At 30.7% G+C, this 13691-nt stretch overlaps 1 protein-coding gene across 7 annotated transcripts in view; it reads right to left on the bottom strand.

The window, feature by feature from the left end:
- Positions 1 to 452: 452 nt before the first annotated feature.
- LOC145279635 (uncharacterized) overlaps positions 453 to 13691 on the bottom strand; it is a 396470-nt gene continuing 383231 nt past the window's right edge. For all 7 annotated transcript variants that reach the window (XM_080130859.1, XM_080130858.1, XM_080130861.1 and 4 more), the window contains one exon: positions 453 to 1791. In XM_080130859.1, coding sequence (XP_079986985.1) covers positions 1756 to 1791 — 36 coding nt within the window. In that variant the 3' untranslated portion in view covers positions 453 to 1755. The remainder of the gene's footprint in view (positions 1792 to 13691) is intronic.

The following is a 13691-nucleotide window of genomic DNA, read 5'->3' as shown; positions in this document are numbered from 1 at the left end:
AATTTAGAAATGTTATGATTTATAAAAAAAAAATGATTCACATTTTTATCCTGGTATGTTAAGCTACTTTCTATTCTTTCCTGTTGAAGTATCGATTTTCATAACTTTGTGTTAACTATTTCATTTTTAACCCCTCCCTTTTTATTTTATTTATTTTTTTTTTTGGACACACTCAACATCTAATCTTGCATCACAAATAATGTAGTCATAATTAAAATAGCTAAAAATCATAATGAAAATGTACCACTGGAAAAAAAGAACAGAAACCATTGATTTTTAAAATAGATTAGAAAAGTAAAATAAATATTTAAAAAATTTAACAAAAAAAACATTTTGTTCACTTATTTTCTGCTTGGAAGCTTTATTTTATATATATATATATATATATATATATATATATATATATATATATATATATATATATTAAAAATTTACAATATTCTTTTCATACATATTCTAAGATTTTAGCTTGATTGATTTGTGACATTGAATTTTTATTTTTTTTTTTTCATTTTATTTTTATTTTGATTATTGGCCATTTGGTGATTTATAAAATAAAACATTAATATTTCGGGGAAGGGGGTATGAGCTTTATTTAATTAGATTTTATGAAGAAAATCAACAATAAAAAAAACAAAACAATTACAACCAAAAATTTAAAAAAAAAAAAAACTTGGAAGATTCTTGTTTTCAATTTGTTTCTTTCTTTCGGTGATGGATGAAAAAAATATACTGGTACGTGTGTAAAAAACAAAAAAAAAACAAAAAAAAACGTAAATAAATCATTTCTCTTATTAATATAACTCTTTTCAAATAACAATTTGATTTGATCTTTTGTTATATATATATATAAACAGTTAAACAACTTTTGTATCATTTTTTTCTTTTATATTTTTGAGAATTTTGCATAGTCCACTTTTCATTGGTTTAAGAGTTTTCAATTTTCCTTCATAATTAAGTTCGAATGAATGATTGAATATACATGGCAGATTTATAAGATGCATTTTCCTTTGGTAAACATTTTATTTTTTCTTTATTTTGGAAAACGATTGATTAAGCACAAAATCTTCAGATTCTAATAAAACTACATTTCAGAAAAGAATGACATGTTCAATTTTTAGATGTAAGAACTCTATGTAAATTTAACATAAAATGATCCTCCTCCAACGTGATTTTTTTTTTTTTACCAGTCTTCAGCCAAACAATAACGTTTACAAAAGCCATTTAGAATTTTGAACGGGGAAGAAGGAGGGGGGGGCAGATATTTTACATATTTAAAATTTGAATTTTTTACTTTTTTAAATTTTAAATATTTGAAGATTTGGTGTTCAATCGATATAACAATCAGAATTTTTTTTAATTAAATAAAAATTTGAAGAAATCCTCAAGAAATATCAATTTTGGATCATTTTGTGCAAAACTTGTAATAGAAGAAATCTATTAAAAACAACTTGAAGATTTAGATTTTAATCAATATTAATCTGGAGATTGAAAAACTATTAAATAAGAAATGTTTTAGAAGGGATGGAAAAAGCATTATATACGTCTGCCATATACACATATATTTTTTATTTTTTTAAAGAATTTGTTTTTTTGGATACTGCTGTCTACCTGTGGACCGGGGTCCATTTTTGATTCTTTGGTAATTTGTATGAATACTGTTTCTTCCTCCTCCTCCTCCTCCTTCATCATCTTTACTTTGATCTGTACCAATTGACCTCTGTTACACTTTTGGAATCGTCTTTTGCCATTCTCTTACTTTTGTTTATTCACCACAGCATAAATTGGTTCCTACAAAAGAAAAACAAGAACCACAACGATTATAAAAAAAGGTAAAATACATAGCAAGCAATCAGGTTTGAGCAACATTGTATATTATAAGAAATCCTTGATTGTCAAAGACATTGAATGGTTTTCTATCAGCAAGGATCGTCTGAATATTGAACATCAAAGTCAAGAAATCAATGGCTGATTTTCAGATTATGGCAAGATCTTTCATCATTGATTGTCTCAGATAATCCATTATATCTGGTAAGTATTTTTACATTCTGCAAGAAATAAGTAGTAGTAGATGAGAAATAGCAAACATTTTGATGATCATACTCTGGGAATAGAATCGAAAGAAAAAAATATACAGGTTGGAACGATAAAATTGTCGCCCCAGAAAAGACAAGATGATTCCATTTCCGTTTGATGAAAACTGCTGTTCTTTTTTTGTTGTTGCATATCTTCTACTAGTTGGCCAGCTGTGTACAAATCCCAAGAGCAATAGTCGCCTTCTATTATGTTTGAAAGTGACACAATGTTCAATGAGTGAGATTGAAAATCTGTCACTGTACAACTCATGCTCTCTACTGATCCAAGTTTTTTTTTTTTTTTAGGAAGGAAAAGCGACCCCCCCCCGTTTATTATTAGAGGAGGAGTAATAAAGCAATTGTCTGATATGACAGCGAACGTTTAGTTTGCTTTTTTTCTATTTTATTATTATACCAAAAAACGAAAGCAACACGCAGCGATCCAAAAATGTGGAATATTTAACGTTTCAAAGCCGGGCAAATTAAATAGACAGGCAAAGACCCGTTGTTAAGTCGTAGATATTACGATTTAGAGGTCATATAAAAAGTTTAAGAATGAGCGAGCCGAGCGAGCAGCCCCGGAAAAAAGCCTTTTTGCGGACATACACAAAACGTGTACATACATGCATACATACATACACACACTTCGCTTTTATATTATATATATATATATATATATATATATATATATAGATTACTAGCGGGGGTATCTGGCGTTGCCCGGGTGTGGAGAGGTTTTCTGATAAGGGTATTGATCAACACAGCCCTAAAAAAATGTTTAAAAAAAAAAAAAAAATTATAATAATCAATCCCCTAAAAAATGTAAATAGTAGTGAGTATCTGTGTGAGCGCAAAAAAAAAAAAAAAAATAGCAGGCAGGCAGGCTCGAACCTGTAATGCTAACAGGAAAAGGAAGTGAAAAAAAAGTGAATGATTTAGTTGCTGTGCCCACCATGACATATGCCATTAAGATTAGTCATTCCAAGGCATATGAAGACTTTGCAAAAATGTCGGCGAAAAAAAGTGACCCCTCCTTGTAAAAAATGGCCTAGTTGACGGTGAAAGAATTAATGTTGTTGGCCAATTTTGGGATATTTGTCGGCTGAGAGACTGAGCTTTCAACTAATACCAATTTTATCAGTGTTGCTCACATGTGTTGAAAGTTTTAGCAAAACATACACAGTAACAGACGTTTGAGATTTATATTAAAGAAGAAAAATAATAATTATTTTTGCTTATTTTCTCAGTGAATAAATTGTCAGTGTAATCAGTGATTTTAATTGACTTTTTTCATACTTAAAATGCACTTTTACTTTTATTTGAAAAGGATTGATTTAATTATCGTTACAATTTATTTATGAATAAATCAAATCATGTCAAAAAGTAAAAAAATATTCTAAATAAATAAGCATTTCCTTTTTATTACAACAAAATTGGATCACCTAAATTAATATTTTTATAATTTTCAAATATAGAGAAATTAAGGTATAATATAGTTTCAATTTTTTAAAATAAATTTTCAAATAAAATTGACTTTCTGGGCTTCCATAGAACTTATCAGTGGTGTTTTGTCTGTTGCTTTGATTACACAAAGCCGGATCTTTAACAAAACTCTCACTTTTTTTTGGACTAATTAAGCAATTTTTCTTTTATAATAATTAGGTGTTTTTGTTTTTCTTTCAATTCAATATCTTAAGACTTTACTAATTATCTTTGAAATTGTCCCTGAAAACTAATATTTATCTTTCAAGGTGATTTTTACAATGAATTTATTTAACTTTCAAATTTAGTTGAATATTCGCGTTTTCGATGTTACATGAAAACATTTTTCATTAATACTTTTTTTTGTTTTCATCTGTAAGAATATATTTTTTCCCTTTTAGAAATTAACTTTAGACTTTAATCTTTCAAACACAATCAAAAAGTAATTGGAAACTTACAAAAAAATTATGGTAAGCTGACTTTCAAAACCCTGGTTTCTATCAGTTTCCACCATTAAATTGCACGTATCTAGTAAAAACTGGTTATATTTAAGAAGAAAAAAAAAAAAAAAAAAATCAATATTGTGTTCTAATATTTTAGAGAATATTGCAAGGGAGATAAGCATGAAATCATAATAGCGAACCAAGGGAAGTAACCCACTCCACATAAAAAATATGTCTTCTGCGTTTAAGAACTGGAATAGTCCCCTAAGTATGTAGATCGTTTGTAAGGAAGTCATAGTTATATTTTTCGTAAACCCCTCCACCAATGAAATTCTTTTTAGCTATGGGTTTATCTTGATTTTACCAATAATTAATTTACACAAAATTGTGATGATTCTGCAGATTCTAGTCCATTTATAATCTTCTCGAGGGGGAGAGGGAGTTAACTTTGCAAATTTAACACTTTTTTTTATCATGCTGATTATCAAAGAAAATCTAGATCATTTTAATAGGAAATTAATGATAATTTAAACAAATCAAAAAAAAAAAAAAAACTGAATATTTTTTTCTAAGCTTAAAATTGCAGTTTTGATTACTTCAATATATTTGACTTCTAATTATAAAAGAGCTTGGAAGTACAAAACTGTTTAAACGTTGCCTTAAGGAGAATAGCTTTCCATCACCTTGGAAAATCTCATCAGTATGCCCTGTATTTAAGAATTCAGGTGATCGCTCATCCCCCTCTCAGTACAGGCCAATAAGTCTCCTGTGCGTCATGAGTAAGTTGCTGGAATCTATGTTAAATACAAAAGTAATCAACCATCTCAACAAAAATAACCTTCTTAGTGACACTCAATATGGTTTCCGTTCTGCTAGATCTACAGCAGATGTGCTTACAGTTATATCTCATATGATTAGCAAATCTCTCGACGGAGACAACCTTTCTAGGACAATTGTTCTTGACATATCTAAGGCCTTTGATAGGGTATGGCATAAAGATTTACTTCACAAGATCTCTAGCTATGGTATAGCTGGAAATGTCTTCTCAATTATTAAATCATTTCTTTCTGATAGGTTCATAAGAGTAGTAGTTGAGGGGCAAAAATCAGAAGCTCACAGTATTAATGCTGGAGTCCCTCAGGGGTCCATCCTGGGCCCAACTCTATTCCTGATCTACATTAATGATCTTCCAAATCACATCCTTACATCATTTGTAGACATTTATGCTGATGACACTACCATTTATCGTAGCACATCTAAGACGGTAAACCACCAAGTTCTCTCCGATTCTCTCTCCTCTGATCTTGAGCATGTGGTACAACGGGGAAAGGAGTGGTTGGTTTCTTTTAAACCAAGCTTCTCTCTTTACATCATCAACACTGATCCGCATCTGGCATCAATTGAAATGAATGGCTCTCGTCTTCAGGAGGCCTCAAGTTTTGACAAGCTTCTGGACTTGACCGTTACTCCTGATCTTAAATGAAACAGGTACATCAAATCTGTTGCTAAGGTCGCTGGAAAAATGGTGGGATCTTTCTATCGATCCAGTAGATATCTCACTGCTGATGCAATTCTCTATCTATATGAGAGCCAGGTACGTCCAAGGATGGAATACTCTTGCAACATCTGGGCAGGAGCTGCTAGAAAGGACTTGTCCTGCCTTGATAGAGTTCAAAATAGACTTCGTAGCCTCGTAGGAGATATCCTTTTCTCTTCCCTGTAACCTCTATCTCACAGAAGAGATGTTGCGAGTTTGTCTCTGATGTATCGTTATTTTCATGGAAAGTGTTCGACTGAGCTTCAGTCTATGGTCCCCCCTCGCCAAACTTTCACAAGAAACACTCGTCTAGCTAAAAACACTATCAATAATTCCCCCCACTCTTTATCTGTGCCTAAACCTAAATGTAGATTCCATGAACAAAGCTTCTTTCTTAGAACTGCACGCCTGTGGTATTGCCTTCCATTTTCCTGCTTTCCGGATGACTACAATATGGTTGTCTTCAAGTCTAACGTAAACAAGTTCTTGATGAGCCGTTCCATATAAGTTAACAAATTTACCGAATTGATTACTATATTGTCCAATTTCTACTGTACACTCTTCAACCCTTATCCTCGAGTGGCCTCTTGGCCTTGATAATGTGGTGATGTCTGTGTGTAAAAAAAAAAAAAAATTTCCAGAATTTTCCTTATATTAAAAGATAAAAATAAAGAAAAATCTGTATGATGTACGTACCTGTGACAAAACGAAAATATCATACTCTAAAAACCATATAAAGTGATAAAGTTGTTTTATTCTTATAAAGAAAATCATTTTAAGTAATTAATGGGAATTCATAGGCATTACAACATAAATCTAGTGTTAGAAATAAGTATATCTCTTTGATATAATATTGTGCAGTAAAAAAAAAAAAAAATTAAATTAAAAAGCTATCTTTGCACAGGTCTTATCTTTTATGAATAATTAAGACATTTTTTTTATTTTTTAGTTAAGAAAACTCTTTGCAATAGTAAATGTAGTGCTTCAATGAGCAACGCTTTGAAAAAGAAGCAAGAATAAATTCAAGGACAACCATTCTTTAAAAGGACCAGCTAAGTAAAATTTTACTGTGCTTTTTTTTTTTTAGGTATCTGTGTTTGTATATATACATATATATATATGATGATTGCAACGTCTTGTCAGACGAGTGCCACTCCCTCAGACACTTAAAGTCCTTGAGCCCAAAAATGACTTCCATCGCCACAGGACCATTTTAATAGACAAATGCCTGAGGGAGTATCTATACACAGATGATGTTACAGAGTCTTAGCTTTGTACAACAGCTAAGTCTCTCTCTCGGTTCAAAATGTTGAGATCTAGCAACAAGCAAGAGCAAGATAGCCAGCAACAAGTTAAACTGCAGACCAGCTTAATGCGTGTACTGGTATCCCGCTTTATGGTTTTTTAAATCAGAGATTTGCTTCTCCTAGAAAGGTTGCCTTCACCACGGTTTACGGGACCCCTCTCCACCCAACACACGCATATATACACACAAACACACCGATGCTAGTTGGCCATTGACCTCTTAAAAAGGTTCATTCGCCCTTTGGAAGGTCTTGTTTTTAATCCTTCAGGGAGACTAGCCACCCTCCTCACCAAACAAGTCTGGCGGGGGAACCAGTTTAGTCGCCGGTCACCTGACCATGAGGCAGGAGGTACTGGGTTATATATATACTAGCAGTTCCACCCGGCTTTGCTCGGGCCCTATGTACTGTTCATAAGGTTATGTGCATATGTATATATTAAAAAGTGTGAATATGTAAAGTGATGCCTTTCTGTATAATAGTCTTCCTTAACTACCATAGATAAAAAACAGACAAACATTTTCACTTTTATAGATATATAGATAGATAGATTGGATGCAATATATAGTAATGATTTAAAAAGTATTAAAAAAAAAAAAAAGTAGACCCATGCTCCACCACCGAGAATCAAAATCAAAACGTTCAGCTCACGATTTATTTTGCCTCTGCCGTCAATGATTGGGCTATGAAAACATGTTTACTACAAAGCTAAAAATTAAAACATAAACCAATAGCTACTATGTCATGATTTTGTAATGTCGGCGTTCGACCTTCACCTTCCAAATTTCATTTGTTTTAATTTTCACACTTTTGCACCGATTTTTACGGGCTAAAACTCAAATATAAAGCTTTGCATGGATTCAAATACCTTATATATAAAGTTTCATGTCTGTAGACCAAAAACTCTGGGAGGAGGTTGGTAGGCAAAATTTGTTAACAAAAATATATATGTATACATAAATATATATGGAAACAATTTTGTGTTTACTATAAGCTTTTTACGCAAATATTATGCAAGTATAAATCATGCAGAATATCTGCATGAATATAATTACACGTAATAGTTAACTAAAGATGATTATCCCATTAGAAAACTGAAAAAACTAATAGGGAATTAAAATGAATGTTTAAAAGAATATGCAAATTAGCTAGATCTTTTTGCTAGTGAATACAATTCCACAGCCCATATATAAGAAAATTGTATTTTCTTTTTAAATAAATAGGAAAGAGGGTTACCTTTTTTCTGTTGTTCTTGGCCTTCGGGCCAGGATCAAAGTGTAGTATCGGTTCTGCAGATGCTGCAAGCAAAGACCATATGTGGGGGTAAGCCCACATATCAGACCTTGGTCAATGTAGAGGCAACCGTTCATACCAATTGTCACTATTCAGCTCCAATTTCCCACCCATCAGGAGCTGGTCCCATTTTCCCTCCCCCCTCCCTCTCTATCCACATTAAAAAGCAGCCTTGTGCCTAATTTGCTCGGTGGGGAAGCAAATAAATACTATCTGTTCTGCAGATGCTGCACTTAAGGTAATGGAGGGGAAACCCTCTGTACTGGGACAATTACTAATTTTGGACCCAACCAGAGTACCCCCTTTTCCTTTTTTTCGGGGAGCTGGTTGAACCCCACTTTAAAAATGACCACGTATCACATTTTGCTTTGGTGGGAAAGCAAATAAATACTAATAGAAAAGAGGGTTTTTAATATGAATATCAATACACACAAAAGAAAAACGAATTTATAGTATATATATATATATATATATATATATATATATATATATATATATATATATATATCTCAAGCCTGTTTAAGACTACTTAAGAATGGATAGTCTGGAGAATTATAATTAAGTCAGTCAACTAGCATCCATGCAATGTTCACAACTTCCACTCCTGTGAACACTCTAAATTGTCCTTATATTCGCCTGGATTTGGCGCTTAATAGTTTTTAATTCTTTTCATTCTTGTGCCAATTTTTTGGTGGTCTTGTGGTAGAGGTTCAGTAAGTGAAGTAAAAGGTGACATTATGGTTGGACCTCAAGACCGACAGGAATTGTTATCCTACACTGATGATTGCATAAGCATGAAACACTAGTGTCTGTAGGTAAAAATGAATAATCATTATTTAATTATAATTTTTTATATATATATATATATATATATATATATATATATATATACACACACACACACATACACACACTCATGAGCAAAAAAAAAAAAAAAAATCAGGTCAAGGGTGAAAGAAGGAAGAAATCGATTTTTCAATATTTTTCTATGAATTTTTGTTAATTTTAACTGAAAATTATTATTATAGCATATAATAATAAGTGGAAAAATGAATTCTAAAAATGGTAAGACCGCACCTTGGCGAGAATATAAAAAAAAACAAATTGCAGGATTAAGGTAGTCCAAAATGACTTACAAGCAGATTTTTGATATTTTAAGAAAAGAAAATGTGAAAACATCTTTCTGTAGTGAAGTGAAATGGTGAAAGGTTTAAAGTCGAACGTCGGTAAAAAGGAAATCTGGAGCTGGTCGGCCTAGAGCATCCACTTTGAAGGACGACCACAGGCTTAAATTAATTGTTTTGAAGGATCGAAAGAAAACTTATGTTGACCATAGCAAAGAATTCAAAACAGGGCTGGAAATTCTCTTTCTAGATATACAATATCTAGATGAATAAAAGAAATGGGATTTTCTTCTAAAAGGTGTGCAAAGAAGCCATTTTTATCTAAGAAGAACATCAACGATAGAAAGAGATTTTTCTTGTGTTATGGTAAAAAAGATACAGACTGGTTCAGGAATGTTTTCTGGTCAGATGAATCAAGATTTTGTCTTGTTAGTGATGTTCCCGATGCACTCGAATGGTGCAATTGGAAAACTGGAGAAAGATTTTCGCCAAATTGCATAAAAACGACAGTTAAACACAGGAATGGAGGGATAATGGTATGGGAAACTTTTACTGCAGCAAGAGTTGGGGAACTTATTAGGTGTAAGAAGTTAATCAATGCCAAAGGAATACATTTTAATATTAGAAACAGGGCTGTTACCAAGTATCCAGAAGCTGGGAATATCCCGGAACATTATTTTTCAACATGATAATTCCCCTGCACACACTGCTAAAGTCACAAAAAATGGTTTTCTGATAATTCAATTGATATCATGTTTTGGCCAAGTCAAAGCCCTAATTTAAACCCAATCAAAAATATTTGGTCCATAATATCTCGTGTATTGGATGGAAGAACTTTTTCGAACAATGACAAACTGTGGGAAGCTGTGCAAAGTTAATGGAATAGCATTTCCTCTTCATAGTGTTCCACTTTGGTTGAGAGCATGTCAAAAAGGATTGATCTTTTAAGGAAATTAGAAGGGAATGCGATTCCATACTAAGCATTTATTAAAGTAAATGTCGTCTTCCGTGTCATTAGCCTCATTTTAGTTTCCTTGTTCAATTGTTCTTTATTCAATATACCTTTTAGTTGAATAAAATGTATTAAATTTGTTTGGCCCATTTTTTTTTTTTTTTTTTTTACGAGTGTATATAGAAAATATAATTACTGGAACTGCTGTACATTATTTTTGGATTTGTTTGGTTGTTCTTTCTCTTATGAAGATTATTTTAAAAGTAAGTGCTAACGTAATTGTTATTTCAAAATTTAAGTTTGAATGGACTTTTGTTCAGTTATCTCCCTTCGTTTTTCTTCTAGATTTTTTTTTTTTCAAAAATGGTGGGTGAAACAGTCATTTCTCTAATACTCATAAAATGTGATTTTCTGATTTAAAAAATAAAACTACTAGATCAATTTACATGATTTTTGGTACATACATCACACAGATTTTTCTTTCTTTTTTTTTTTTATTTTACTATGGGAGGAATTCTGGACAAGAATCGATGTTTCATTATCATGGGACTGTCCTGATGTTGGATATTAGTCAAAAGAGCAACCTTGTTAATTGGACAGAAATTTACATAAATTGGAAATACTTTGGTAAAGAAAACCAGATGCCAGTTCTGAAAGGTAATACATCTGTTGACTAAAAAAAATCAATTAAAATATCATTTGCTTAAACAAAAAGAGAAATGGTCACAAAGTTGTGGAGAGGTGTGTGCTAGAAGAGGTGTGTCTAGGCCACATGAGGTGATTTGTGATGTTTTTAAAATTGATATCATGAAGAACACTACTCTTTATATTGGTTATATCTGTATACCTAATGCATTATCATCGGTTATCTCTGCTTCTGAAAATAGCCGGCCATCTTTATTTCGTTTTCCACATGATCAGCTGGTGATTTGAGTTTTTGTGTTGGCACTATTCCTTGGAATCAGGAATTGGAAAATTCAGAACTTCTGGATTGGAAATTTAAATTTACTTTCTGATTCCAAAAACGATTCTTTGATTTATTGATTAAACTTTATTTTCTATTACTAATACTTATGATAAATATTTGGTGAGTTTAAACTACCAGTAAAACCAAAATTTGTAGGTTATAATAACGAATTTAGGTAAAAATGACTAGAAAAAAATAAAATAAATGAAAATATGGCACAGATGGATAAATAGGGGAAAAAAGGCTCAAGTTAAAACTGTACATGAAAATTTATTTATAATTTATCAAAGTTTTGTCTGCATTCCATAAAGGAAAAATATTAAGAAGTTTGTGAAATTAAAAAAGAAAATTATATTTAGATAAAAAATCTCTGCTACCCGTTATCCTCCAAACAAAATTTGACCTTTTTGGCGATTTTCATATCAGAATCCATAAATGTATTAGAATCTGGAAAAATTTTGGAATTGTCCCATCATTAATTGTAATAAACACAAAGATCAAATATGGTTCCAAATCTTTTAGTAGTTTTCTTAATCGTTTTAAAAAATCATTGCTTGCTCCAGGGTATTGATTGTCCATGTACTTAATCCAGGTAGAGCTGTCAGTTTTGATTTGTCAGAAATTATCCATTAGCATATCTGCTCTGTTTCAAGTTATGCATTTCTCCCCTGTTTCACAGATGGGCAATGTTAGAAAAACTTTGCTTATGGAATTTTTATTTTGTTTTAGGCATTGATAGAGATTAAAGGAAAGTTGTAGTTAGATGAGTATCTGATGTAAATATTTTGCAGAGGGGGGGGATTTCAATTTCTGCAATATATGATAAAGAATCAAGTTTAATATTCTGATGTAAATGACTTTAATGAAACTTCAGCTTTGGAAGAAAATCAGCATTTGGTTTAGGACATTTTTTTTTTTCATTTTTTTGAAGAATTCTAAGGGGAGACAATTCAAGTTCTTTTTTATTACGTTTAATGATAATTTTGATTTATTATGAAAAGTTTAATTTTGTAAAATTCGTTATTTTATTTTATTTTTTTTAAGTCATTTTATTTTTCATATAATAACTTTCATTCATTTCAGAATTTTCTTTTTTTAGAGAGACGGTTCATTTGAAAGTTCATTTTCAAAGTCATATATTTTCAAAATTGTTTTTTTTGTGTGTGTACACATTTTTATATAAATGCAAATAAAAATGTTTGCAGTAATTTATTTCAAAATTCTAATTATTTTATGAAAATTAAAAAAAAATATTTTAATTCAATAAATGTTCAGATAATGTTTTATTTTGTGTTATTCTTAATTTGGTTAATGTGACAAATAGCTTACTTTTGTTGTGATTCAGCCTGAATCACTACCAACGAAATAGTTGGTCTTGAAGTTGATTTAAGAAATCAAAACACTGAACCGGAACTGGAAAATGAATTGATATATTTTTAATTCTTTGCAACAATTTCTCCAAAATGCATTTAATCTGTAAATGGACATTTTTTACAAGTTTATTTTCATTAAATTTACTTCAATTGAAACGTTCAGTTATGCCTCTTAATACAGTAGGGTTTGATTCCATGAATTAGTGACATGTCTAGCATAAAAAATTTATTTTTCAATAAATACACATCAATTTGTATTTAAAGTGTTGTTATTCTTTTCTTTACTATTTTAGTTCAATGTTTTCTTCATTTCGATTCAATTTTCTAGTTCTTAGTTTAGTCATTATTTTGCAGCAATTTTTATTTTTTTAATTTATTTTATTCAAAATAAAGTTACTTATGCACCTATGTTACCGTACTGAAATAATGTTATTTTTTAGAAACCCCTTCTTAATGTGGGGAGGGTATTTTGTAACTATTCTGTACTTTCACCTAACAATTTAATATAAAAAGATACCATATAGATTGAAATGAACTTGAAATACTAAAAAAATATCACTGTAACATAAGTGCACAATCACCACAAAGATATCAGAAAACTTTAATTTAAAATGAACATACTATTGTCAATGTTGTACATGACAATGAATTAATTTCATTTTTCAATTCCTATTTTATTTAGTTTGTTATTTTTTGGTTCGGATTCTGTGTTTCAGCTTCTTAAATCAACTTCCGCTTCTGAAGACTATTTTTTATTTATTTATTTTTTTGCAGATGAATAAGATATTTGTCACCCCTACTGTTTCTTTTACTTTCTAATGTTAAGTGAAATTTTAACTACTCTTTGACTTCAAAATTGAAAGAAAAAAAAATTGTCCTTCAAACCTAAAATGCACAAGTATTGAAAATTCTTAGATTTGTTAGCCAGAATTTAAAAAAAAAAAAAAAAAAGCGTTTCAAGTTAAAAAATCTATTATAAAAAAAAGAATAAAAGAAACAGTTTATTTCATTGTCAACAATAAAATTGCATGCGCAAATGGCAATTATTCAACTTCTACTCTTTGATATTTGTGTTTTCTCTTTGGAAAAATTAAAATGGAACTACTTTACTAATTTCGCCTTGTAACTAATCTTAGTTCAT

This window comes from Euprymna scolopes, chromosome 7 (genome assembly GCF_053919585.1).
Source record: "Euprymna scolopes isolate OS-2025 chromosome 7, ASM5391958v1, whole genome shotgun sequence".
Taxonomy (NCBI): domain Eukaryota; kingdom Metazoa; phylum Mollusca; class Cephalopoda; order Sepiida; family Sepiolidae; genus Euprymna; species Euprymna scolopes.
This window is presented reverse-complemented; position numbering and strand designations above follow the sequence as displayed.